This window comes from Gossypium hirsutum, chromosome D05, assembly GCF_007990345.1.
Source record: "Gossypium hirsutum isolate 1008001.06 chromosome D05, Gossypium_hirsutum_v2.1, whole genome shotgun sequence".
Lineage (NCBI taxonomy): Eukaryota > Viridiplantae > Streptophyta > Magnoliopsida > Malvales > Malvaceae > Gossypium > Gossypium hirsutum.
The window spans coordinates 9,033,820-9,060,385 of record NC_053441.1 but is presented as its reverse complement, the minus strand read 5'-3'; the positions used below and the strand labels follow the sequence as shown (position 1 = coordinate 9,060,385).

The 26,566-nt window shown below is 34.3% G+C and overlaps 4 protein-coding genes, 1 non-coding gene and 1 pseudogene across 5 annotated transcripts; 2 read left to right on the top strand and 4 right to left on the bottom strand.

The window, feature by feature from the left end:
• Window positions 1-2,215: 2,215 nt before the first annotated feature.
• LOC107906274 (uncharacterized) lies at window positions 2,216-4,208 on the bottom strand. The gene has a single exon (XM_016833232.2). It carries the CDS (start codon window positions 4,047-4,049, stop codon window positions 2,325-2,327), a length of 1,725 nt encoding a protein of 574 aa, XP_016688721.2. The 5' UTR covers window positions 4,050-4,208; the 3' UTR covers window positions 2,216-2,324.
• A 2,457-nt stretch (window positions 4,209-6,665) lies between these two features.
• On the bottom strand, window positions 6,666-8,359 carry LOC107902740 (protein NUCLEAR FUSION DEFECTIVE 4-like; annotated as a pseudogene).
• A 4,232-nt stretch (window positions 8,360-12,591) lies between these two features.
• LOC107906273 (probable glucuronoxylan glucuronosyltransferase IRX7) lies at window positions 12,592-15,096 on the top strand. Its single transcript, XM_016833231.2, has 4 exons — window positions 12,592-13,379; window positions 13,464-13,828; window positions 13,914-14,164; window positions 14,244-15,096. The coding sequence occupies exons 1-4, from the start codon at window positions 13,091-13,093 to the stop codon at window positions 14,707-14,709; spliced, it is 1,371 nt and encodes a 456-aa protein (XP_016688720.1). The 5' UTR covers window positions 12,592-13,090; the 3' UTR covers window positions 14,710-15,096.
• A 515-nt stretch (window positions 15,097-15,611) lies between these two features.
• TRNAY-GUA (transfer RNA tyrosine (anticodon GUA)) lies at window positions 15,612-15,704 on the bottom strand. Its single transcript has 2 exons — window positions 15,668-15,704; window positions 15,612-15,647 (listed from the first exon to the last, which is right to left on the bottom strand). It is a non-coding gene; the product is annotated as a tRNA-Tyr (tRNA).
• Window positions 15,705-16,752: 1,048 nt separating this feature from the next.
• LOC107902739 (xyloglucan endotransglucosylase/hydrolase protein 31) lies at window positions 16,753-18,832 on the bottom strand. Its single transcript, XM_016828865.2, has 4 exons — window positions 18,489-18,832; window positions 18,267-18,367; window positions 17,969-18,186; window positions 16,753-17,435 (listed from the first exon to the last, which is right to left on the bottom strand). Exons 1-4 carry the CDS (start codon window positions 18,712-18,714, stop codon window positions 17,075-17,077), a joined length of 906 nt encoding a protein of 301 aa, XP_016684354.2. The 5' UTR covers window positions 18,715-18,832; the 3' UTR covers window positions 16,753-17,074.
• Window positions 18,833-24,828: 5,996 nt separating this feature from the next.
• On the top strand, window positions 24,829-26,275 carry LOC107906272 (transcription factor RAX2-like). Its single transcript, NM_001326972.1, is given in 3 exon segments — window positions 24,829-24,964; window positions 25,061-25,190; window positions 25,573-26,275. Coding segments are annotated over 3 exon segments (969 nt in total).
• Window positions 26,276-26,566: the final 291 nt, after the last annotated feature.

Here is a 26,566-nt window from a genome sequence, read left to right as displayed (position 1 = left end):
CTGAACTCCTGCTCTGATGCATTTGAAACATGTGGTGAACACAGTTCATTGTAGCAATATGAATAACGTGTCTGAGGCTCGTTCTTTTCTAGCTTGCTTTCAAGATGTTGGAAACATGATATGTTTGCTTGCCTGTAATATCATGAGAAAACATCATTTGCAAATAATTCTTTGGATGATGGTGGAATGCATATGGCCTTGTTTGATTCCTGAGGTGGTTTTATTTGCAGGATATCAGTTTGACTTTGTGTATGACTGGACCATACTCAAGTATCCACAACTCACTGGTAGCTCCAGACAACGGGTCAGTGCTACGCAACCTTGAGGTGTACATTTCTCCTATCAGGATTATTCTTAATCCCTTTCTTGTGTATTTTCAGCTGTGTAGTGGAAAAGCTGCCTTAAATTTCGGAGCGTCTGCTGAAAGAACAAATAAGTTATCAGGTGTGCTCTGTTCTCTAGAGAGGCTTTTGGGAGGGGGATAATTTTTTTGTGATTAAAATGTTTGAATTTTTTAAGAAATCATTAACAATGGATCCTTTCCATTTTCTGTCTGTTTGTTTCTGGTTAATCCGGGTAACTTCATTTCCTTATTCTTCTTCTTCTTTTATGAAATGAAATTTGTCAATTAGCTTTCTGTTAATCTATGATTAAATCAAATAATTAAGCGGTAAACATTTGTTTATATGTTTATATCTGGAAATGAAGTTCTCAAAATTTTGAAATTGCATGGGATTCGAGTTTAATGAGTTTATTATAATGTTTACTGAGATCACAAGCTTAGTTTCTTCATTTAATCTCATCTTTTTTTGTTTTTTCTTTGTTTTATTGCAAAAACAAACGACATTGAAATCAATTTGGCTTACCTTAGCTTCCTTTCCCATAAGCTTTCATTTACATTTTTCTTTTTAAAATTTAATTTAATTTGATTTTCCTTTATTTTACTTTGTACAACATTTTGCAGATTAGCAGATTTTCCCGTAAGCTAAAATTACTTATCTACTAGTAGGAAAATAATGGGATTGAGAAATAGAGATGCTTCTATTTATGATTTTGGATTGGATTTATGCAGTTTGAATTTCATTAATTTCTTTTTTGGTATATATGTAATTTAGCTTATAGAATAAGTATGACTATCTCAATTGTTTAAACGCAAAGGATGTTTTCTAGTTTAGGTTTATATTATATATTTAATAATTTGCCTATTGTTTATATATAAATTTGAAATCTAATAAATGTTTTTGTTCCATTCAATTCTTATTCCTTTTTTGTTTGCATTTTAATTTTGTTTGCGTTTTCCTCCACATAACGGTAACGGACTTTCAAAGTTAAACTATTTTATCTAGTTTTCATTTGTAGACCATGATATCTTTTTAAAATTATTTCAAAAGTTAGTATGGATTTTATTAAAAAAACATTTAATAACAAATTATATATTTATAATTTTTAAAAGATTAAATTAATTTTTATTATTTTAAAGAGTTCAAATAAAAAAATGAAAGAGTTATTAATTTAAAATTCTATATATTATAAAAGTATGCATCTAAGTGGATGAGTAGTGTTTTTTTTGTTAATATAACAGCAAGTTAATTAGTAGTTTAAAGAGTTATTAATTTAAAATTCTATATATTATAAAAGCAAGCAAATAAAATATTATGCTCAACCTTTTAAAATTATAAATGAAACATTAGCCTATTGTTTATATAATGGTAATAATGATTCTTAATATGAAGTAAATGAAAGAAAAATCATTGCCCTAAATAAAATGCAGGTACATTAATTAGAGTAGCTGCATCATCCTATTTGTTTTAACCTATTTGTTTGGCATAATGACATTGTTGTGCTCGAAATTTCATATTATTGCCTTGCTCTCCTTCATGCTTGGTTGCTCAATCGTGGCTGTTGTACAATATTTATGTTCAGTTATTTAATAAAATATTTGTATATATATATTCAGTAACCGAGTTATAAATAAGATTATTTTTGAATTTCAGGACTTAAATTTTTATGACTATGGCTAGTTCGAACACTCCTTTACTTGTGGACGATGTGTTTAATGAGTACGAAAGTGCTGTCAAACGTCAAAAGTCTACCACTTCAAAGGTGTGGGATGAAATTACAAAGCTTGAATGCGAGAACAAAAATGAATTGAAGGCACAATGTAATCACTGTAAAAAATTGAATGATTTCAACAAATTAAGGATTGTTTTAGTTATTGAAGGGGAAATTAAGGATCCATGAAACATGTTATAACTATTTTGATTAAATACAATGATAATAAAAGAAATAACATAATGACTATGAAAAGACTCCAACCATTTGTTTCATAAGGTATCAGCATTTTCTCTAAACTTCTGGTAAATATCGCTTTGGTAGAACTTTCGGGTTCTCATCACCAGAATTAGAGAACACAAGGCTCCAAAGCAGCTAACAGAAGCCAGTATTATAAACGACAGTCTGTAACAATGACTGCCAATGCATGTCAATTGTTTCGCTGCTAAGCCTTTGGCTGCAACATCCTTCAATGCTTCTGTGTCGTAGATGGCCCCCGTAACCTTCACTTTAAATATATATGACCCAAGAGGACTCGCAATTTGGGCACAGTTAAACAATGTAGCATAGTACTTCAAGCCAAACAGCTCAGATATAATGGCAAATATTAATGGTAGTTGTGCCCCGAACGTGATTCCAATTATAACTGATGCCATATACAGTGCACCTGGGAATGGAAAGGCAATCAAGAGATAGCCAATGCATGAAAAAAGAAGCACCATCGTCATCATGAGTGGCCGTGGAAGCTTGTACTTTACCATCAGAATTTCGGAAACAAATCCAGAAAAAACTCTTCCGAAAAAATTCCAGATGCTAATAATTGATACAAAAGTAGTCACTGTTCTATTGTCATATCCAAGCGACTCACCAATTTGACCCAAATTGTCTACTGCAGTTAAGCTTGCCCCAAGTCCGAAAATTGTGGTAACAAGGAGAATTAACATATCAATGCTGGTGAGTGCTTGCAAAATTGTGTAATCCATTCCTCTCTCCGGCTGATCGAAAACGGTAAGGAAACATGATTTTTCTATCTTTTCATCAACCTGTTCTGAAGAAGTAGGCTTCGTTGAAGTTTCTTCACTTGATTCAACTACTTGTGATTTAGACTGCTCAATTGTTATGGCAGTTGGAGGCTGTTTCTTGATGTTCCAAACTACTAACGCTTCTCTAATGGAAATATAAAGAGAGGCAAAGAGAAGTAAACAGAGCACTGTGGTAATGACAGCATTTGTTCCTTTAGAGAATGTGATTTTTCTCTCTATTAAAGTTTTTACCATAAGAAGAAGTGCTAAAACAATTGAGAGAAGCAGGAATTGGTTGAAGACTCGATGTTCATTGGGATGCTTAACGGGCCCCATTGTCCGAATTGTGTATATAAATATTAGTGAAAGTGCACTGGGAAGACATGCGATAAGAAAGATGAGAGACTTTGAATCGTTACCGTATACAGCCAAGTAGACCTGTGTTATAATAGCACCACTTAACCCTGCGTAGCCCTTCAAGAGACCTATCAAAGAACCCCTGCTTTCAGGGAAGTTCTTGACAGCGGTAACGACGCCTACTGTATTGGCAAAATTCTGGGAATTGGCTCCAATAGCCATGTAAACGCACATTTGCCAAACCATGGGTTTGGCTATTTTTCCTGTCACGGCTAACCATATCATGAAATAGCCGCCAAAGTTGAGTGCAGCCCCAAGTAGTAGCACAAACCAAGTGGGTGTGGTCTCCGCAATAAGGCCAGTAAGAATCCCAACATTAGCACCAACATCCTTGGAGAAGCCTAAAAGATTGATGGTTGTCTGATCATAACCAAGAGTGGTTTTGATCTCGTTGGAGTAGGTTCCGAATAAATAGACTGAACCAGAACTCGCCATGATCAGAAAAGAGGCAAAAAGTGCAAACCATCGACCACGGAGGAATTCTAATGTAAAAGGTAATATTTCGTTGCGTCTGAGTCCTCTTTTTGTAGAGATGCTTTCTTTTGCTTCTTCAGTCATACCTACTTGTCGATGCTTTCTTAGAGAAAATTATGAGTGAAGAAAAATTCATAAAGCAAAGAGAAAATTATAAAGGGAAAGGAAGTCACAAATTAAAGTTTTAGTTCATAAGAATTTTATATAAAGCAAAGTTCAATTTCTAATTAAACAGTTTGTTTATGAGAAAGTAATTTGATGTCAAACTTCAAATGTTTTATATTAGATTAATTATGGTTTAAGAGATTTTTGTAAAAATTGCGATATATTTAAATTGGTGTTTATCCTTTCATTCAAAAATTGATAATATTAAACCTTTTAAATCAATTTATATCTACATCCATCCATGTTTAAAATAATTTAGTAAGCATTATATAATCACATGCGCCATATTTTTTTTAATTAATATTGGATTTTGATAAAATATATATATGAATACAAATAATATGATATTAAACATATTTTTATCCCATACTAATACTAGATAGCATAGTCATTATTTATAGGTTCGAAATAAAACTAAAATTAGATAAATTGGATAAATATTTTTATAATATAAAATATTTAAAGTTTGGATAAATATTTTGTTTCAAAAGATTTTTTTTAATTTACTTACAAATTCAATAAATTATGTCACCTACATATTTTTACGTATTACTCTACAAAATTCTTGTCCCAAATATTAACTGAGCTATAATTAAGATTTGTGTCCCAAATATTGCATAAACAGAAGGCATGCATGTCAATGTCTATCTCCTCGTCAGAAATATTTGTAGCTTAAGCATATTACATGTAATGTTATACTATATGCTAGTTTGAGATTTCTACTATTCATAAGCTAATTTTTTTTATTTATTTATGTAATACGAATTTTAATATAATTTAGTACATAAGTGATAACTTTATTTTTATTATTAGCATGCTAATAAATTAAAAAAATTTAAAACTTTATTATAATAATATTTTTAAAGATAAATTTATAATGTCAGGAAGGGTAAACTACACATATAATCACTCAACTATAAAATAATTCTCATTTTAGATTGTTAAAATAAAAATTTTACAATTTGAGCACCCACATTACATGTTTATTTTGGTTACTACCATTAAAACTCTAAAAAAATTTGACATGACATTTTTTTAATATATGGACTAATTATTGGATGCCGCATGACAAATTTACCACATCATAAGTGTTGCGTGCTACTTTAAAGGATTAAAATATAATTGGCCTAATACTAATTATTAATCAAAATAAAAAAAATAATTAAATAGTTGAAAACCCCCATAAATTCAAATGCATCTCCTCCCTCAAATATTAACTTACAACTTAAAAAAAAAGTGATCTCAAACATGACCTTCATCCACAACAAGCTATGTAGAAATTAGATCAGCCCAAAAGAAGCATTCATTTTTTTTTCCTTCAATTTTTCTTGATTCGTTTTTTTCTATCAATTTTTGTTTTTGCTTTAAATTTAAAGAAAAAAAAATACCCATTAGAGATTTGCAATTGAAATTTTAGGCCTATTTTTGTAAGAATTCAATTTCAATTTCAATTCTCTAAACCCATTTTTTTTCTCCAACAACAAATGTTTAAAGAAACAAACAGAGAAAACCTAGAGTTTTATTTAAAAAAAAACAATCTTTTTGCAGACAAAAAATAACAATTTATTTTAAGAGGAATTTTTTCAAAAAGTTTACGAATCAAACAAGACTGAAACTTGAAAGGGAGAAAAAATGAATCAATAGTATTAGCTAAGTAGATTAAAACAGATCACAAAAGAGAAATGTATGGATTTGAGTTTTTTTTTTCTTGGTGATGGAAAATTGGGAATGTGATTTTTTTTTAAAAAAATTAAGGCTAAACCTCATTTATATTTTTTTTTGGTTGTCTAAGGTATCCACTGGAGCAAGCCCAATGACTAACCTTTTGCGTTCGGAAAGCTCATTAAGCGGTAGACATTAGTCATGAGTTTTAATGTTACTCTATGCTCAGGGTGAGGATCGAACCCTCGTTTATATTAAAAGATTGAGAATTAAAATGATAATTTTTTATTTTAAGAAAATCAAAATTTTAGAAATATTTTCACTTTAAATGTCCGTTAGATTTTTTAACAGGATTGACCAAATGAACATATTATGTAACGTAGGTGTCTAAATCACAAATTTTTTTATTTTAAATACCTAAAATAAGAATTTTTTTATAGTTGAATAACTGTTTATGTAATATACCCTATATATCGGTAGTAACACTACTTTCAAAAAAATGGTAGTAACTCTAATTTAGTGTTATATATATAGAAATGGTTTTGTGTTTGATTTGGTGCACGGATAATATCCGATAAATTAGTGCTTAAAAATATAAATAAAATTATTATGTAGGTTGGTACGAGGAAAAGAAAAAGTCTGGGTCCAAAAATTGAGGGTTGATATATACAAGGGCAGTTGATTTTGCAATTGTGCAATCCAAAGAATGATTTAATTACGTACGTGATGGATGGATTTGAAATGGCTTGCTTGTTGTTTGAGCAACACGAGCAATTCTTCTTGGAAAAATCAATAGAATGAAAAAATATTCAAAATATATTAATATTACATGAGATGATGGGTTGATTTTTTATAATTGAAATAAAAACTTCGCTATATATTATCAGTATTTTCTTTGAACTTCTTGTATATGTCACTTTTGTAGAACGTGCGGGTTCTGGCCACTAAAACCAGAGAACTCAAGGCACCAATGAATGTAACAGAAGTCAAAATTATAAAAGGTAGCCTGTAACACCAAGGACCAATGCAAGTTAACTCTTTCGCTTGCGACCGTGTTAGACCTTTTGCTGTAAGATCTTTCATTGCCTCTCTATCGTATAGAGGCCCTGTAAGTCTCACATTCAGTATGTATGATCCAAGGGGACTAGCCATTTGCCCACAATTGAACAATGTAGAGAAGAACTTGAGGCCAAAAAGTTCAGAAATAATGGCGAAAATTAATGGCAGCTGTGCGCCAAACGAGAATCCAATTATGATGGATGCTACATAGAGTGTACCTGGGGCTGGAAAGGCAACCAATAGGTAGCCAACGCATGAAATTAGAAACACTATCGCCATCATGAGTGGGCGTGGAAGCTTGTATTTCACAATCAGGATTTCGGAAACAAATCCAGAAAAACCCCTCCCAAGGAAATTCCAGATGCTAACAAGCGACACAAAGCTAGTTACTGTTTTATTTGGATATCCAAACGACTCACCAATTTGGCCCAGGTTGTCTACCGCAGTTAAGCTTGAGCCGAGTCCACAAAATGTTGCAAAAAACAGAATGCACATGTCTATGCTTGTTAGTGCTTGCAAAATTGTGTAGTCCTCTCCTTTCTTGGGCTTATCACACAAGGTAAGGAAACAGGATTTATCATCAAACATAGCCTCTTGTTTTGATTTATCTACTTCTCCTTTTGGCGTATTAATTGTTGTCTTGGTTGGTGGCGGAATGATTGGTTGTTTCTTAAGCTTCCAAACCAGTAGTTCTTCTCTAATTGCAATAAAGAGAGGAGCGAAGAGAAGAACACAAGCCACGGTGGTAATGCCAGCATAAGCTGCTTTGGAGAAAGTAATGACTTTCTCAGTCAAAGTGATTGCCATGAGAAAAACTGCTAGAACAATTGAGATTAGGAGGAAATGGTGAAACACTCGCCCTTCATTGGGGTGCTTAACAGGCCTCAAAGGTCGAATTGTGTACAAATACTATTGAAATCGCGGCTGGCAACCATCCTATAAGAAGTATGAGAGATTTGGAATCATTTCCATATACAGCCAAGTAAATTTGTGTCACAATAGCTCCGCTTAAGCCTGCATGGCCCTTTAACAGACCTATCAATGAACCCCTGCTTTCAGGGAAGTTCTTAACACTGACAACGAGTGCTCCTGTGTTGGCAAAGTTTTGAGAATTAGCTCCTATAATGATGTAAATGCACATTTGCCAAACCTTGGGCTTGGGGATTTTAACCGTATCATGAAATAACCTCCAAATTGAGGGCAGCTCCAAGTAGGAGCACAAACCAGGTGGGTGTTACCTCCGCAACAAGCCCGGAAAGAACCCCGATATTACCACCAAGATCCTTGGAGAAGCCTAAGAGATTGATTGTTGTCTGATCATAACCAAGAGTAGTCTTGATCTCGCTGGAGTAGGTGCCAAATAAGTACGTTGCACCAGCTCCAGCCATGATTAGAAAAGAAGCAAAAAGTTGAAACCATCGGCCTCTCAGGAACTGTACCGTAAAAGGCAGCAATTCATTGCCTTCGGGCCCTTGTCTGTTCGACATGCTCCCCTTATCGTCATCCATATTTTCCAATTTATGTATTTGTTGAGGCTATGGTTATGGAAATTGATATATATATCCATACACAGGGGTTTTTTTTTTTTGTATAGAAAAGGAATACAAATAAGAAAATGTCTGTTGTGTGCTGCAATAATATTTGGAAGGCCGCATTCTGTAAAAATGACATGGGTAGAAACTTTTTCCATTCCGAGTTCCTATCATTTGATTTCGGTTCAGTTTCAGACGGATGCCCTATTCTTATGGATATTTTCTTCAGTCTATGCTTTTGTTTTTATTTTTGTAAAGACATGTAACAAACTATATGTCTCTCTCTCTCTCTCTCTATTTCTAAAAAGATGTTATAATAGAATAAAAGGTTTGAGTTATGATGTTACCTTAATATCCAATCCTAGATTTTAAGGATTGAACTTCTCTTCTCCTGCGATTGAAATTCGAGTATTATAATAATAAAGCATAAGATGGCACATTATTTTTAATAATGCTCACTCCTACTCTCTTTTATATATGTATATGTTTACTTGAGATTATCAGAAATTAATTTTTTCTTTTCTTTTTGGTATGAAATAGTAGTCAAAAAGACTAAGAAAGAAATTTAGTCAAGTCCATTTCTATCAACTGTGATTCCTGCTGAATCACATAAAAGGATTTTAGCAATTCCAGTAGGTCATGGGTATGTATGAGCTAAGGAGGAAGGTGGTCCATTAATTAGTTGTGTAGAAAGGTGCAAAGGTCCATAAAATTGAGCCCTTCATTTCTATTCATACCGACTCTAATAAAGATTCGTGGTTTAATGGATGTTGGTAAAGGAGTTGGCTTTGTTCTATTCTCCCGGCCTTTCAGCACGGTCTGTTGGGCCTATGAATAAATACCAGACTGGCAGACGACCCACTCATACTCATTCATCAAAGTCGCGAAGGAAAAGAATGGCAAACATAACAAACAATTGGGCCATGGATGGATGATCAAGTTCCTTGTTTCATTTAAATTTTCAAGCCTTACTGTTACCTAACACGAGCAAAGGAAACATGATAATATGCTTATAATTTTCCCCCGTTACCGATAGTTTACCACACTCCTTTTTCAGTTTCCCATACAAACATTTGGCCTAGCATGTGCATGGACAACTCACACTTCAAAGCTTAGGATTCATGGTCAGCGCCCACAAAAATGTTTCAGCTCTTCATATTCATGGTCTTCCAATGGGGACCCTTTCAAGCCTCTTTCTCCAATGCCTTGATAACTTTTAGGGCAGGGAGCAGCCCTGCATTTGACAGGTTATTATTGGCTAGCTATTTCAAGCTGTTTGATGGATGCAAGTTGTAGAGTATTCGACAAAGGAATATGATCCAAATAAACAGTAGAGGGGGCCTCCATGTTTCCACCTTTTTTTTAAGGTTAATAGCAATGGTCCCAAGATGGGTCCAGTGAGAGCAATAATATGAAAAGATCCAAGCTTAGAACTGCTCTATCTGCCTTGATATTACAGTTTGGTTCATACAAATATACTATGACGGCTTTTAGCCCTTCACGCTTCAGAAGGTAATTCATCTGTTTCATAATTTTCTTTTATTTTCTGTTGCACAAATATATAATATATTTACATATATACCAGAAGCTCCATTCATCTCTGTTCTAACTCCATCATGTCAGAGCAAAAGACTGAAATCTACAACAATCCATCTATCTCATCATGTAAGATAGGGAAATTTTGTTTATATTATGAATATAGAATAAACTACCATTTCCACGTTGTGCTAGCTGTAGGTCAATTAAGCTTTGTTGAGGTGTATCAACTTCTGTTTAAGAATAATTTTTTGAATGCAAAATCTTCAACTTTAGAAGTGTCATCACTAATTACTTTAAAAAGTGTCATCACTGGCTTTACAAGTTCACAACGACCACTCGTCGCAATGCAACCTCTTGTTCCATGTCTACATTTTCTCCTGGATCGAATCACCTTAAGCTTTGGTCTTTCTTCTTTCTTTCCTTTTCACTGCTTCATATTGTGCTTATCATCTTCAAATGGCTTATTGTAATGTGACTAATGTTTGAAAATAGATGGTTAAGAATTTAATACTATAATATTATCAAAACAAAAATAAAACTCATCGAGAATCCATTCTTTTGTAGTTTAATTTCAAAGACCTTTATATATGCCAGCAAAATTTAACTCAAGACCACCACAATGATAATGATATGTCTAAATCAAAAGCTCCATAATTACACTCTTGATGATGAAATGAAACTGATAAATTGGCATAACTTCATCAAGACTGAATCTATTTGGGGGTGGGGGAGGGGTCACGGCATTATTTAGGTGGTATGCTAAAGTAATTCCTTGACTTGTATTTGGAATCTCAACTTTCAAGTTGAAGTGATTGCTTCCTACCTCCAGGGTTCGTTGAATTGTTTTTGATATCACACACCCTTAAAAATGTATATATGTTTGGCATACTGCTTCCCGATTATTGGTTATGGAGTTATACTATTCAAATCTTTATTAGATACCCAACAACTATATGCTATGTTAGTTGAATGTATAATTTTTAATTCCAAGGTTTAAGATTCCAATTCTCGATATTTCTTCTTTTGTGACAGAAGAAAGTATGGGTGCCAGCTTCTTTAATTAAAAAAGAAATATGAAAAAGTAAAGGAAGGCGTTGTGAAATATGGACATCGGGCATTGGTTTGGCAGCAAGAGATAGAAAAGAGACAATATGATCCTGATTACTCCTCACTTGAGCGTGGAGATAAGGAATGGTTGACTAACATTAAGAAACGCAATCTGAAAACATTTTGGGTCCCCCAAGTTCCAGTTTATACAGCTGCAGAATCGCCGACCCATTTGTGGAAGAACTTGTTTTGGACACTCCCACAATTAAATTACCATTTCTTTTTATTCAACGTTAATTAGGGAATTTGTATGACTTGTTTCGGTCAAATTCAGTTCACAACCATCTGCTTTAACTAAAACTTATAGAATCAATTTGTGGGATACAAAATTTAAAGTTAGATGCCACACCTAGAGCAAGACTATTGAAACTAATGCATTAATTACCATTTACTTTGGTTATAAAATTAAAAAGAAGAATGATAATAATTATGAATGTTAGTTAAGTTGATAAGGTAGGATCTTCATTTTTGTCAACTAGTCTTTGTTTGTATATTTTAAAAAGGGGAAAAAAAGAAAATTAAAGCCGCCCCATTCTCATTGTCTTCCTGTGGAGGAAGTATTTGGTTGATCATCATGATTTCTTAGTATAGGTTACTAAAAAAAACAAAGGACCCGCAGACTATGAAGAAGCACAAGTCAGGCCGCGGGCGCTGCCCATAATATTAGGTAAAATAGTGTGTGGACAATTTCTGCAAACTTAATCTTATCCACATTTTCTCACTTTTGCTGAATTTTTCTACACTGTTCAAACTCAACAAAGTTTTCTTTTCTTGCATCTAATCCTCGAGAGGGACCAATTCCCTCCCCTGTATATATATGTCAAAGCATAGGCTAATTATGTAATTATGAAAGTAGTATTTTGTTAAATAAAAAACCTTTCAAAACGAAGATGAGAAAAAAGAAAATAAGAATATTTAAAACTTCCCCAATGGCATTGGTCATGCTGCTGAACTTTTATGCCCAAAATATTTAGGTATGATATGATGAAACATTATATTAACATTTGGTAAAGAGCAAAAACTTAAGCTTCAAACAAGCAGTAGGTAAGATGGCATATATTGTAGACTCTCTCATTTGTAACTGGTGAAGAATTGATGAAGCTTAAGATCTCGTCTTTTGAATGCTTTGGGATTTGTGATTCAAGTTTTAATGGCTAGTTCTAAAGCTTCTCTTTCTTTGAATAGTTGGTTATAAGCATACCTGTGCTTGTATTCACTGGATACAAGTGAGATTTTTAACATATTTTCTACAAGTTCAAATCATATAAAACCCCTTCTCCTTAATTTTAAATGTACTTGAAGAATAAAGAGATAAAAATTAATAAGTTTTGGGTCGTTTGGGAAACCGATAAGACAAATTGTATGACTACTATAATTCCCAAATTTAAGAACCTAATAAATACCACAAAGCCGTCCCTCTCCAACTTGGCAGTGGCAACCTTGAGTAAAAAACATCACAACCGTTGATCAAAAACAAAATCTAACACCACAGAACTTGACCATACCTAAACTAGCATTTCATCAAAACCAAGCAGCCAGAGGTTTAATTTTCTTCTCAAGGCCACCATTTTGTTTTACCAAAAAACTGGCCCAACATGCTACTTTCATACTAGCTGACCAAGGCCATTCATGTCATTAAACACGTCAAAATCCTCACGGGGCCAAAAACAGAGCATAGCGGAGTTCCATACTTCTTCACCGCCATGTGATCTTTTCCTGTGTGTGTGTGTGTGTGTGTGTGTGTGTAAAAGTTTTTGTTTTTCTCCATTTCTCTAAAATTTTCCAGTGATAAAAACTGAACTAACCAGAATTGTTATTTATTAAGATAAACAACAAAGTCGTTCAATTGTTTTTGGTGCAAAAGCGAAGTGTGAACCAACCTGTATGCATCTATCTTCTAACAGAAAATCTTAAATTCCACTTCCTAGTCAAAACCAGAAACTGAGAACCCCATCTCAACTGCTTTAGTTTTGGACCAAGCTAAGTCCTTTGATCTTTATCAGGGAAAAAAAAAACACTTCTGTTTGCAGCTTCTGGTTTCTTCGATGTATTTCAAATGAGATGATGGCTTCAGAACTGCAAAAACCCATCAAGAAAAACAGAGGATTCTATGTTAAGATGAGGATATTACACAAAGGCAGACAACCCGAGAAAAGCCTCTTTTTTAGATACTACCAATGGATTCTTTGGTTTTCTTTTACCCTCTATTTTCTCACCTCTTTCTTCATTACTAACAAGCCAATCACTTTGTCTAAACCTCGTGCTTCTGGTTCCAAATTATCCTTACCTTCTCGTGTCCTGTTTGAATCTGTTAACAAAACTAGTCAACAACCTTATCTCAAAAACTCAGGTTTTTCTTTGCCTCTTTCATCAAGCTTTTCTTTTTTCTTTTGAAAACCAATGTTATTAATGGTTTATTTTCTCTCTCTGGCAGCGATGTTCAAAGATTTGAAGATATTCATCTACGAGTTACCATCGGAATACAATGAAAACTGGCTTTCCAACAAGCGATGCAGCAACCATTTGTTTGCCTCGGAAGTGGCCATTCATAGAGCCTTGTTGAACGCCGACGACTTTAGAACATTTGACCCTAACGAAGCTGATTTATTTTTCGTGCCTGTTTATGTCTCCTGCAACTTCAGTACCGTTAATGGTTTCCCTACCATTGTCCATGCTCGCTCTCTTTTATTCTCGGCTATCCAATTTATCACCAAAAACTACCCATTCTGGAACCGCTCCCAAGGTTTTGACCACATCTTCGTTGCTTCCCATGATTATGGAGCCTGCTTTCACGCCATGGTAAGCAAAAATTGTTCCTCCAAAAAAAAAAATCCTTATTAATATCTCTAACCTGTCTTATATTATATTTTGTTTCTTTTTGTAGGAGGATAGAGCCATCGATAACGGGATTCCGGAGTTTTTGATGAACTCGATACTATTACAAACATTCGGAGCTAATTACAAGCACCCTTGTCAGGACGTTGAAAATGTTCTTATACCGCCTTATATATCGCCGGAAAGTATACGGAAGACCCTCGAGAAGGCTCCGTTGACTGGGAATCGAGACATCATGGTCTTTTTCAGGGGAAAAATGGAAGTCCACCCCAAAAACGTTAGTGGAAAATTTTATAGCAAGTAAGCTCCAAAATCAAAGTTCATTGCATGTAGAATTACGTGTTTATTCATGTTTAATGTCATTTTGTTTTGCTTTTAGGAGGGTGAGGACGGAAATTTGGCGAAGGTATAAAGGAGATAGGAGGTTTTACTTGCAAAGACATAGATTTACCGGTTACCAGTCAGAAATTACACGGTCTGTTTTTTGTTTGTGTCCACTTGGATGGGCCCCCTGGAGTCCAAGGCTTGTTGAGTCCGTGGCTTTGGGCTGTGTACCGGTGATCATAGCAGACGGTATCAGGTTGCCGTTCTCCTCCGCTGTGAAGTGGTCAGAGATTTCCCTCACGGTGGCGGAAAGGGAGGTTGGGAAGTTGGGGCAGATCCTGGAGCACGTAGCCGCGACCAATTTGTCTACCATTCAGAAGAACTTGTGGGATCCCGCTGTCAGGCGAGCCCTACTGTTCAATGATCACATGCAAAGAGGGGATGCTACGTGGCAGATTTTAACTTCGCTCTATAAAAAACTGAACCGGTCGTACAGGAGGTCAAGGGCTCCAAGCCAATAGAAAGAAGACAGGTCGGATGAGTAGCCAGCTAGAGAGGTAAAATTGGCAACGTGGATGTGGGTGCATCCGTGCATGAATGGAGGACAGCTGGCTGTGGAGGTTGCTTGGATCGCCGGTGTCATATAATGAAAGCTTGATGAAATTATATCCTATACGGTGGGTCATTGGACCTACATAAAAGCATGAGAAATTTTTTTGTTCATTTGTTAAATATTTGCCCAAACTACTGTGGTTAATACAAGATGACCTAACGTAACGGAGAAAGAGAAACAAATATTCGTGATAAATAACACACACATGGAATAATTTTTGGTTAAGGCAATCTGTATGACCATTTAGTTGGTATTCTGTACTTTCCTTTTTTTGAAAAAGTGATTTAAATTTGAATCCATGTTCAAGTTTTGAGCTGCTCAAATCCTGTAATGTTTGGAAATTAAAAAAGAGAGTATATATACCTTGAATCGAAGAACATGATTGAAAACGTCATGGGGAAAAGAAGGGGGTAGATAGCAGAATTTGTTGGAGAGGGAACTAAAATGGAATAATGAGGGGATGGGGAGTCAGAGGTGAGGGTGTCACTAAAACAATCCAACAGAACCATGGAGGGGTTAGCGGGGCCAACACCCCGTTGTTAGCACTTAGCAGCAGATGAGTTTTTGAATTTCGGATTTCTCTCTTTGCGGCTTTCTGTATCAGCTGCAACGGTTCCTCTTTCACTTGTTGAGTGAACGACGGGCATTGGACTCCAATCACGTTACCTCCTACCATATTTGGTGGTAAAAATACAGTGTGTGTCATTCATATTGGAAATACTGGGAGCGGTGGTGATGCAACCAAATCCTATTTGGCAATTGGAGAATGTTAAAAGATTCTTTTCAGAGCAAGTGTGGGGGAAAAAGGTTTCCGACCTACCGGATTCGAACCAGTGACCTAAGGATGATCAGCTGGGTATAGCCCACTACAGTCCTCCGCTCTACCAACTGAGCTAAGGTCGGTTCTAAGACGGATCGTTGATTTTTCTATTTATGATCTACGGCAGCTGCTGACTCCCATGCTGGGTTTTGTTGAAAAAGCATCGAAGGACTTTGCTTAGTTTGAAACATGCATGGAACCCAAGTAGCTCTTCACTCTCAAGCCTGAGAAATTTAATTGTCTTGTTAAGAAAATGTTTCTCAAACAGTTCATGAATATGAAGAGGGAGGGAAATGGATTAAAACCTGTTAGTAAATTGTTGTTAAAATTTAAAAAAAAAATCTCTCAAATAATATAATAAAATTTTGGCTGAGTTAGTAAATTTAAGGTTTTACCATTACAACCAATATGGATTTAAATCTTGCCATATATATTATTAATATTTTTAAAATAAAAAGATTAAAATACCATAAAATGACATATTAATCATTTCTTAGCATTTAACTTGTATATAATGGCCCAAACAGAAATGAGTGGGCTGTGAACTCTTTCAAAGAAAAGAGTAGGCTGTAAACTTGTAAGTTCAGACAAACAAAAGCCACTTGCATGAAGTTGATCTTCTCCTTCTTTATTTATTATATTTCAAATTACAAAAAGCTTTTTATTTTGTTGACCGACTCAAAAGGAAACTAATAAAAAATTTGTGTTCAAGTTCTTAATTAAAAAAATTCTTACCCAAAACTCTTATTTTGGTAACCTTCACTTCTTTCAATTTTATTGATATCTTAGATTTCAAATTATTCCTTTTCATTTCAAATTGGTAAGTTTAATATTTATTTTTTTATTAATAACATATTTGTGTTTTTATTTAATTTTTCACCTAATGTTATATTGTTTTTGTGTACTTGATTATTTGAATAAAAAAAATTTTACATCTCAAATCTTCACCTAATAGTTCAAATATCATATTGAACATTTTTAAAGTACCAAATATCACATTATCCCATTAAAATTACTTAAAAGATAAAATCCAAAGTACACAAACTATTATCCTCACTGTTTCAGATTTGGCAAAAAGGGGTAATAAATTCACATTCTTTCTATACTAAAAAAAAAAAACAGCCCTTGCCATTGCCATTAAGAGTAGCAAACTTATAGGTGAAAAACTTAGTAGCAAACTTAATACAAACAACATTCATTCATTGAAGGCCCCATTTGGCCTTTTTTTTGTTCTTTTAATATCAATCTCAATTTCTCCCACGCACTTTTCTTTCCTAATATAAAATTAAAAAGCACATTTTTTTATCATTTTAATCCAACAAACAATGCAAACAATACAAATTAACAACACAACCAGAGAAGCAAATCATAGAGGCTTCAGCCGCTAAGCAGGGCCCATCTGAAGAACCTCCCCCCCCCCCCCAATTCGTGGACTAGTTTATGGCAATCTTAACTAGCACTCAGGCGTCTGAGTATGATCCCTCTTAGGGTCATGGCAATAGTCATACACCAAATAGTTCCTTTGCACCCAATTCATGGCCGACACTTGCTGTCGACTGAGGCTGCCGGAGCCAGATGGAGAGGCAGAGGGCGGGCGGCATGAGGCTGGGCTATTGGCGGTGCAACCACTTATTTTGAAGTTTGTATACCTACCAACAAAAGGTTGGTAGCTATAATCCGCTTTGTATTTTCCATTCTCGGTGGCCCATGATGATGCATCCCATACTGATCCGTACACCCACATTGGTCTCGTCGGAAACGTGGCGTCACTCTTCCTTGTGTACCTCCTAATGGGCACATCATCTACCAAAAATCTGTTCATTGTGTCATAAACCATATAAAACTTCATGAAACGATTTGCAGGGTATAACCAAAATTACAAGTTTGCTCCAAATGTTTATAGGCAGTGTTAGTGGGTTACGTTATTAGGATATATTTTTATTAGGGAAACTTACAAAATGTGGACATCGCTTTTCATAATTATACAAATGCACAAGCAACAGTAACATAAATAATAACCCATCAAGGTAATAAGTTGCGACCCAACTATCTAAAGCACATAATTTAGAAATAGCAATTTTGCTCATAAGATTATAAACAGTACAATTTTTTTTTATCATTACAAAATATGAATCTACGTTAAAATTTTAATTTTTATATAATCGAAATTATCAAAAAATATATATATCTTCAATCTTTTGCACCAAACTGCCAATGAAGAAGCTAATGAAAAGCTAGAAGGAAAAAAGAAGTGTTTTTTCTTTCTTTTTTTTTGCGTGTGTGTAAATAATGGAAATTTACCGCTAAAGTGTTGAGAAGAATATCGAAAATTAGGTGATACACTTACATAATCTCACTTGGTGTCCACAGAATTGCATAGTTATGGTAGTCTTTTGTAGGATCAAACCATAGATGAAACTTCATTTCCCTCCCAATTAAATTTCCATCCCCAGTTCCTCTGATATACACATTGGTCTGCAGAGTATAGGGCTTATCTGGTGTTGTTCCAAGGAACTCTATATCAATTTCATCATGGTTTCCAGGATGATCTTCATTGTTTGAAAGCTGCCAATTTTTCAAATTTTAGAACATCATATTTAATTAGTTAAATCAATTTTTAGCTCATTAATTTTAGAACATCATACATAGAGAGATGTAATAACTCCTGCTGTATAACCGGGTTGGAGCTTCATGGCAGCGCCAAAGTAACCAGATTGATACGGCTCAAGTGACTTGAATCCACTTCCTGTTTTCACCATGAATGCAAAGAATAAGCACATAATTCTAATGAGTGATCATGTCCAGGACCATGAGAAGAACATCATGAAAAAGAAGATAAGAAGGACAATGGAGTGTGGCAGACAAACCTGAGGTTTTATCAAGCCAGATTGTTAATGATCCCTGGTCTACTCTCTGATGCTGAGGACCCCATAGATTTCTAAACCCTTGGTTAAAGGTCACAGAACTAATCCTGGAGCTGGGGGAGTATCCAGGGGAAGGTGGACCCTGAGCATTGCCTGAGGCAATCATGAAAAAAGCTAAAAGCAGACAGAAAACTGGAGCCATAAAGGGGAGACAGAAAAGAGATGGCATTGAGTACCAGTCTATACCAGTAATGAAGCAGAAAGGACTGTATGGTTAAATGCAGATTGGGACCAAAAGTTGATGGTTTTGAAATTAGGTTTGTGTATGGAAAAATGTGGCTATAATGTGGGTATAAATAAGCAGATTGAAGGACCCAACATAGAGGTAAGGTGACAAGTCGGTTGATGCCTGATGGGGAAGTTATACACGGTGAAAATAAAAGGGGGGAGAGGGGAGCTGATGATAAAATATGAGGAAATTAAGATGCGTCGTTGATCTTGTGACATTGTACTTTTTGCTTTTCTGAGAAAATTTGCTACGTCTGTTTGCTCAGGTAGAAAGTAAAGTAAACAAAAAATGCAGAGGATGTATGATCAATGAATTCTTGGATTATATTACGAATACAATCGAATCTGAACGTTTCGCTTGTAGTGTTATCTGTAACTGTTGTAGAATTGTTGGCATGATGAGGTTGATTCTCTGATTATTCATGTTATATTACTTATGTTAAAGGAGTGATTCAATTACCGAATTCTTGTAATATTATATAATCATGTTGGTGTGAAGCTGACTTAAGTAACTTTTTATGGCCTACAAGAAAGAGCAAATCTGTTCATTCGAAAGACAGAGCGATTAACTTTTGATAATTAAATAAAGAATTATCCTACGCAGTGGAAAACTTTGTATTATATAAATTTGCGATGACCAACATTTTCACTCATGAAAAGTAGAATTTTATTTATTAAGATGAAGCAACAAAGCACGTTGGAGTTATATTAAATCTTTGCTTTGTAATTTGAAGCTTGATACATAAATAGTCAACATTTTAGTGCAAAATTGAAGGGTTGGATAGGTTTTCATCAAACTCCCTTATCTGCTACAGCCCTATGTATCATATTTTCCCACCCTTTGTCTGATTTGTTGGCTAATTTTTAGATTAATTATGGCTTCAACTTTCCATTGGCAAGAAGATTGACTTGGCCGCATCCTAATTTTCTATCACATATCGGTTGATCAAAAAGTCCCGTACCGACACTAGGTGTTATCAGTGAGGAAAAACCCCGTCAATTTAAGTTTTGGGGTTGCTGAAGCAGAAATCGAGAGTTTGTGATGCAAGTGGAGGTTCATTGAAATTAAGAAAAATAAGTGGAGGTGGACTTTGTGGGGGGACAGAACGGGGGACAAAGTGGTTGTCAATATTTCGATGTAAAAAATTCAAACTTGTTGAACTACATGTGTGAATGGCTAGGCGGTCTTGATGATTCCTACAGGGGTATCATTTTCATACTTAATTATATACAGAGAGATGTAAGTAATTAGAGTACCTAACCTACCCTATAAAAACGGCAGTGTCAAGTTTGACAGATAAACGGAATATGATGAGTACACCAGGGGATCGATGTTACCCGAAAAGACGGGTTGGACGGCGAAAGCAAAACCATAACCATAACCATAACCATGGTTGCTTGGAAGCATCAACCACTCAAAAACATATAATCAGAGGAAATAAACACCGATTATAACAAAACACCTAATAAATTTAAAACTCAGGTCTCCTTCCCAAGGCTAGGGGAATAAAAGTAACAGCACCCTCGACGATGTATGGATATCTCCATTCTCTTTTTCTAGTTTTAACTTGGGTTTCCAATGGAGCAAAAACTATATATGCTTTGGTATGGGTAATCCATTTCCATCACCCCTGTCCCCTCATCTATATATAAAACGAAGCTACTTTCTTCTTTCTTACACGTGGCAGATCAATATGGTTAAATTTTAGATTTGGTCCCTCTAATATGCTTAATTTAAAATTTAATCTATATACTTTAATTTCTAACACAATTTGGTCTTTATAATTTTATAATGTTATTAATTAGCCCAAATAGTTAATATTATTAACTTTTTGATTAAAACATTATGTGGTTATATGTATTTTGAATATCCTAAGTCTTAGGGACTAACACGTGGCTTTCCATTTCTTTTACATTTGCATTGCTTTTTTTATATTACAAGAGAATGGTCAAATTTTTCTTAAAGAACAATATTCTAAATAGTCAATATTGCTAATTATTTCAATCAAAATGCTAACTTCAATTTTTCTTAAGAACAATATTCTAATAAAAAAGAAATCACGATGATGATATCGAATGGGTATTTTAAGAAAAAATTATAATCGGTATTTCAATGTTATTATCTTTTGTCACATGGTTACCAAATGAATTTTTTTAATTTTCAAAATGTCACGCTAGATAATTTAATAAAAGAATTTTAATAATGGTATTAATTAGATCTAAATTTTTAAATCTAAAAAATAAAAGATTATATTCCAAATATAAAAGTAGGGAACTAAATTCTAAATATACAAAGTGTATAGAGACTTGAAGCATACCTTAATATTTAAATTATTTACTTCGTAATTTGACATAAACATATAATTAACGTAACGTGAAACCATACTAATTATGATATATATATAGGTTTTCTGATGAAAGGGAAAAGGGTAATAATTAAAGGCGAAGATATAGTAGTTAAAAATTTCCCACGAATCAATAAATTGACAGTGTTGTACATCATTCAAAATCAAAATGAAAGTTACATGAAACTTTCAATACAAGCATTTACATTTTGTGCAGTAAACTCTACGACTGTTTTAATTGATACATCATATCAATTTCATATATTAATTTGGGTATCTAATAATTTTCGGCACGTATATGAGATTGCCTCTTTCTTAGACTATAATACCATGAAGAAGTTGACAAAACTGTCTAGTTCGAGTGCTTGGACGGCTGTGGCCTACTTCCATTGCCGACAAACCAACAACCTAATCTAAACCCTAAAACGTTTGAAATTTATGTATGCTGAACAAATCCAGCACCTTAATACAGGATTTGGCTTTAAAACCAAATCAACCCTGCTCCAAACTTCCAATCCCAACTTGTTATTGCTGAAGTAGATAAGGTAGTGTTTGAAAATTAAGATTTTAAAAATATAACATAATATATACATTTTATTCTTATCATGTACATGACAGTTTACAATCTACTTACTTCTCTGTTTTGGTATCAGTGAAAAAGAAGGCAGGGAAAATTTGATCTTTTTTTGTTGTTGTTGTTGTTGTTGTTGGTAAAAAGGGAAGGTAAGCTCATTTTCTTTGATTGTGTTTGTATGGAGGAAGTGAAAGAGGTTGGGGACATAATTCGCAATTCAAGTAGAATAAGTGTTCGAAATGAAAGGGGTCCAGTTCTGGGAAAACAACTTGGATGATAAAAGGAAGCACAAACTGTAGGTTAACCCTGATTTAAGTCATCATTAGCTCGTAATGCGCTGCTGCTGCTTTAACCTCTTTATAAAGTTTTCATTTCTATTGAACTTATATAAAGCCCAATAAAGCAAGAACTTTCGGTTATCGTTTTAAGTGTTTGAAGCCCAAAAAGGAAGATTCCACTTGTTAATAAAAACATGTGAGGAAAGGATAAATCGTCAAGTAATGCCAATATTTGGTCGAATTTCTGCGTATATATTTTTTGCATTTTGGGCCACAAAAAGTAAACCATTTCCGTCAAGCTATATCGTTTAATCAAGATTTTCATGATTTCACCAGTCTTTTCAAGCTGCGTCTGTATACGCAATCCAAGGGATCATATTTCATGTACCCAAAAAGAATAAAATATTTCAAGTCTTTAAAAAAACGAATTTCATCATTGTATACCATGCTTTGTTTACAAATTTTGAATGGTTGAATGTCAGATTCTTAGTATTAACTATTCCTTTTATTTTTAACCTACAAACTTCTGGGATGAAATAAAAAGAAAAGAAGAGTAAATTAAGAAGATTTAGGTACATTTCTTATATAGATTAATAACTAGTATACATGTCAATTTATAATTGTTTTCAACTTACGTGCATTACAATGTTGAATTTCTTATTAAATAAAATTATTTTTAAAAATGCATCTTAAGTTATGAATGACTCATAGTGTATTTATGATTAATATTTGACAAATTAGTAATGGAAATTTTTAACATCCCTTGTGTAATAAATGATATTCTTCCAAATGAATAAACGGATCAATTAAAAAAGAATTAAATAAATTCATAGAATTAAGATTTACGGTATAAAAAATGTCTTGAACTCCAAACAAAAAATTCCATTTACAAAATCTTAAAAACTTAAAAAATATTAAGGGCTCATAATCTATAGACCTTTGACCACATTGTCGTCATTAAATTTGATTATGAAGACAATATGTGAGATATGCACGACGTAGTTACTCTTTCGTATAGGGCATACTAAATATGGAACTTCTAGAAGCGAAGAGGGCAACGGTGCAAAAGTTGAATATGATTAAATGTAAAAATTAAAGTCAATAACTAGTTCATAATATTGGTGATAGTAACCAAATTATTATAATAAAGAAGCAGGTAAAGCATGCAAAATTTTCTACCATAGTTTGCCAACCGTTGAGAAAGGCAAGAAAAACGAGAGTGATCTTTTCCAAGGGTCAATGCTGATGATGAGTGGATGACACTCCACATTTTTTAGGGTTTATTGTATTCGATGCTTACTTTTAACTAACCCAATCATATATTGATTTGACTAATTAACCATCTCTTTTAAATTGATTACTAACATTTTACAGTTTCTTAAACAAATTCAAAGATTCCATTGACAACAAGAGACAAAGCTAAAAGGACTACTCCTTTTCTAGACAATTCATTTGAGATCGATTAGAATCTTGTTACAAGTAAGATTGGGGGGTTAGGTGTTTTTCAATCATATGCTTTTTCCTTATCTGCATGCATATACGCTGATACATACAAACAAACATAACAGTACATGTTGTAATGTGAAGGCACTAAGTATGTTGTATAGTAATAAAAAATTAAAAAGTATGAATGCAAACATAATAAGACAAGATTATCATGTTAAAGCATATATTCGACAACAATTATTAACTCGTAAGTTATTAAAGAAACAATGTTTCAGCCATTTTAAACATTTTTAAAAATGTATAGACGTAATTATCATTCTAGGATGGTTTTAGAACATCCCCAAGGAAGTCTAATTACCGCACTACACAATTGGAAAATTAAGTTGAATTTTTATTATGACATACAAAATATTGAGTTGCAGGGTCATCATTAATTCCCAGGGGGAAGGGCTCTATTCCAACCAAGATGGGCTAACTAGTTTGGAAATCAGTAGTGTTGGCCCTACTTTTATCTACTTTCTCGGCTATAGCAATAGCTTATGATGCTTCAATAGTTGGAAAGGTAGCATCGATGAATCAGTCGGAGACACCTGATCAGATGAGATGAAATTCCGGACAATTAATCTGATCCATGGGGACCCTTCGTTTCACTGTTGTGCTCATTATCAACTCCTCTTTGGTCAATTTTTTCAACTCCTTAAGTCACTGGGCATATGCGAATGGATTTAATGAACCTCCCACAAACAGGTTTCATTTTGTAGTTTGATGGGTTACATTGATAAGATTTGCAGCAATAAACATGATTTCAACCAGAAGGTATTGGATTTAATAAATGAATAAAACAATTAAGAGAAGGTAATTAATGATAATAACCCCACTTGTATCAAATCAAATTAAGAAGGTCTAATTACTTATCCTAGTTTTTATTCTTTTATCTGGTCTGATTTCAAGGAAAGAATGTGAATGATTGACGTATGTAGTCGAAGTTTAATACTATATATGCTCCACTGCTAATAGTTAGCCTTAATACTAAACCTTTTATTTCATGGGATTTGCATTATACTTTGAGGAAAAGAAGGAAAAGCAATACTTTTTTAAAAAATAAAGAAAGTTCTGGGAACCAAAAATTTGAGATTGAAAGTTGTATTAACTTAGCTAATTAAAAGGTGCCTATCATTTTGACTTTCGATGTACCCCTCAATAACTTAATCATTTATATATATATTTTTTCTACTGTAACCAGTCTTTGTTATTAAAAGGCAGCAGGCACCACACCAGATCTCCCATGCACCAAAATTTACTTAGAAAGAGAGATCCTTTGGTTTCTTAAAGAGGTCAGCGTATATATCCAAGAGATCGTGTTGGAGAGAGATAAGGAAGACTGAAAGAGAGAGAGAGAGAGAGAGAGAGAGATGGGGAGAGCTCCTTGCTGCGACAAGGCAAACGTGAAGAAAGGGCCATGGTCCACTGAAGAAGACTCAAAGCTCAGGGAGTACATAGAGAAATATGGAACTGGTGGGAATTGGATTGCTCTCCCACAGAAAGCTGGTAACTATATATATAGAATCACAAACACAGATCTATACGCCTCTTTCTCTCTTTCTTGTAGTTTCTTATTAGTTAATTTTGTTGTCTTTAAATTAGGTCTGAAAAGATGTGGGAAGAGCTGCAGACTGAGATGGTTAAACTATCTCAGGCCCAACATTAAACATGGTGAATTCACTGACGAGGAAGATAGGATTATCTGCAGCCTGTTTGCCAGCATTGGAAGCAGGTAGGTTTTCCTTAACTTGTCATGATATCAAAGGAAAATATTTTAAGTACTATAGAAACACTCCAAATTTGTAAGGGTGTTTAATTCATTTCCTTTTAACCAAAACTATCAGCTGCCTTGATGAGCGATGATTAATGAAATTTACCTAAAAGGGTAACAAAAAAAAGAAAGAGAGATTTTTTGAAAGGGTTTTTATAGGAAAAAACTTAAACTGAAGAACCATTTTACATCAAGAATTTGCCATTTGCAGATAATTCTTTATTCTTTTGCTTGCATACCAAGTTCGGATTCAACACCATCATCTACTTACAACTGTATCAAAAAAGCATGGATTCTATTTACTTCTTATGGAACTTTTTCTTTTCTAACATGCAACTTGCAGATGGTCAATAATAGCTGCTCAGTTACCAGGAAGGACAGACAACGATATCAAAAACTACTGGAACACCAAGCTTAAGAAGAAACTCATGGCCATGAGCATGACTTCTCAACCCCATAGAAAACCACCACCATTCCCAACTTCTCATCACACTCCATCTGTTTCATTTTCATCTTTATCATCTCTGTACAAAGACTGCACTACTTATCAGGATCCAACCAGATCTTTCACAGCCTTTGAACCAATGTCATCGGTTCAATCTGACCTATTGAACAATGACAACACTACCTTGGCTACCAATTCTTCTCTTATTCACACCCCGGAGGCTTTGGTGAATTACATGCAGTATTATCCGGTGAAAGAAAATTTTCTCATGTTTGGGAGCGAATCAAGCTGCACCTCGTCTGACGGTAGCTCCGGCCACATCAGCTTTGGCAGAGAGATGAAGCAAGAAAACATGAGTTATTTTCAGGGTTTTTGTGCCACTAATGGGTATGAAGATAATCACAACTTCATGCTGAATCCTGGCACCAATAATGGAGGTAAAAATGTTAACCAATGGGCTGAGAAGCCAAGGGAGTACAATTTAGAAAATGATCTTGAAGATTTCAAGAGACTGATTAGCTCTAGCAGTAATAATTGCTGCAACAACAACGTCATTGATGAAAACAAGACACAAGAGAAAGTCATGTACTTCTACTACTGAATGGACTGACGGCAGGTGTAAAATCAGAAAGATTTTGATGGGGTAAGGGGCAAAGCTGAGGGAGATGGATTGACAGTGTAGAGATTCAGATTTAAGACTTTCAGTTTCTGGGGTTTTGTGTTCTGATGAAATGAAACATTTCTACTTTTGACAGTACATGGTAAAGCACTAAGCTTTTTTATTTTGTGCAATTTTCTTTTAGACACGCGATGGTGATGATGTTAATGTTGTACGGTCAGTGGAACCCCCAATTGAAAATCAATGTTTATGAAAGCTAGAAAAGTAAGCATC

Coding starts and splice junctions, on each gene's coding strand:
- LOC107906274 (XM_016833232.2), bottom strand. CDS start 4,049: ATGACTGAAGAAGCAAAAGAAAGCATCTCTACAAAAAGAGGACTCAGA.
- LOC107906273 (XM_016833231.2), top strand. CDS start 13,091: ATGATGGCTTCAGAACTGCAAAAACCCATCAAGAAAAACAGAGGATTC. Junction 13,829..13,913: donor GAGCCTGCTTTCACGCCATG/GTAAGCAAAAAT, acceptor TTCTTTTTGTAG/GAGGATAGAGCCATCGATAA. Junction 14,165..14,243: donor AGTGGAAAATTTTATAGCAA/GTAAGCTCCAAA, acceptor TTTTGCTTTTAG/GAGGGTGAGGACGGAAATTT.
- LOC107902739 (XM_016828865.2), bottom strand. CDS start 18,714: ATGCCATCTCTTTTCTGTCTCCCCTTTATGGCTCCAGTTTTCTGTCTG. Junction 18,368..18,488: donor CTGGCTTGATAAAACCTCAG/GTTTGTCTGCCA, acceptor TGGTGAAAACAG/GAAGTGGATTCAAGTCACTT. Junction 17,436..17,968: donor TGGACACCAAGTGAGATTAT/GTAAGTGTATCA, acceptor CACAATGAACAG/ATTTTTGGTAGATGATGTGC.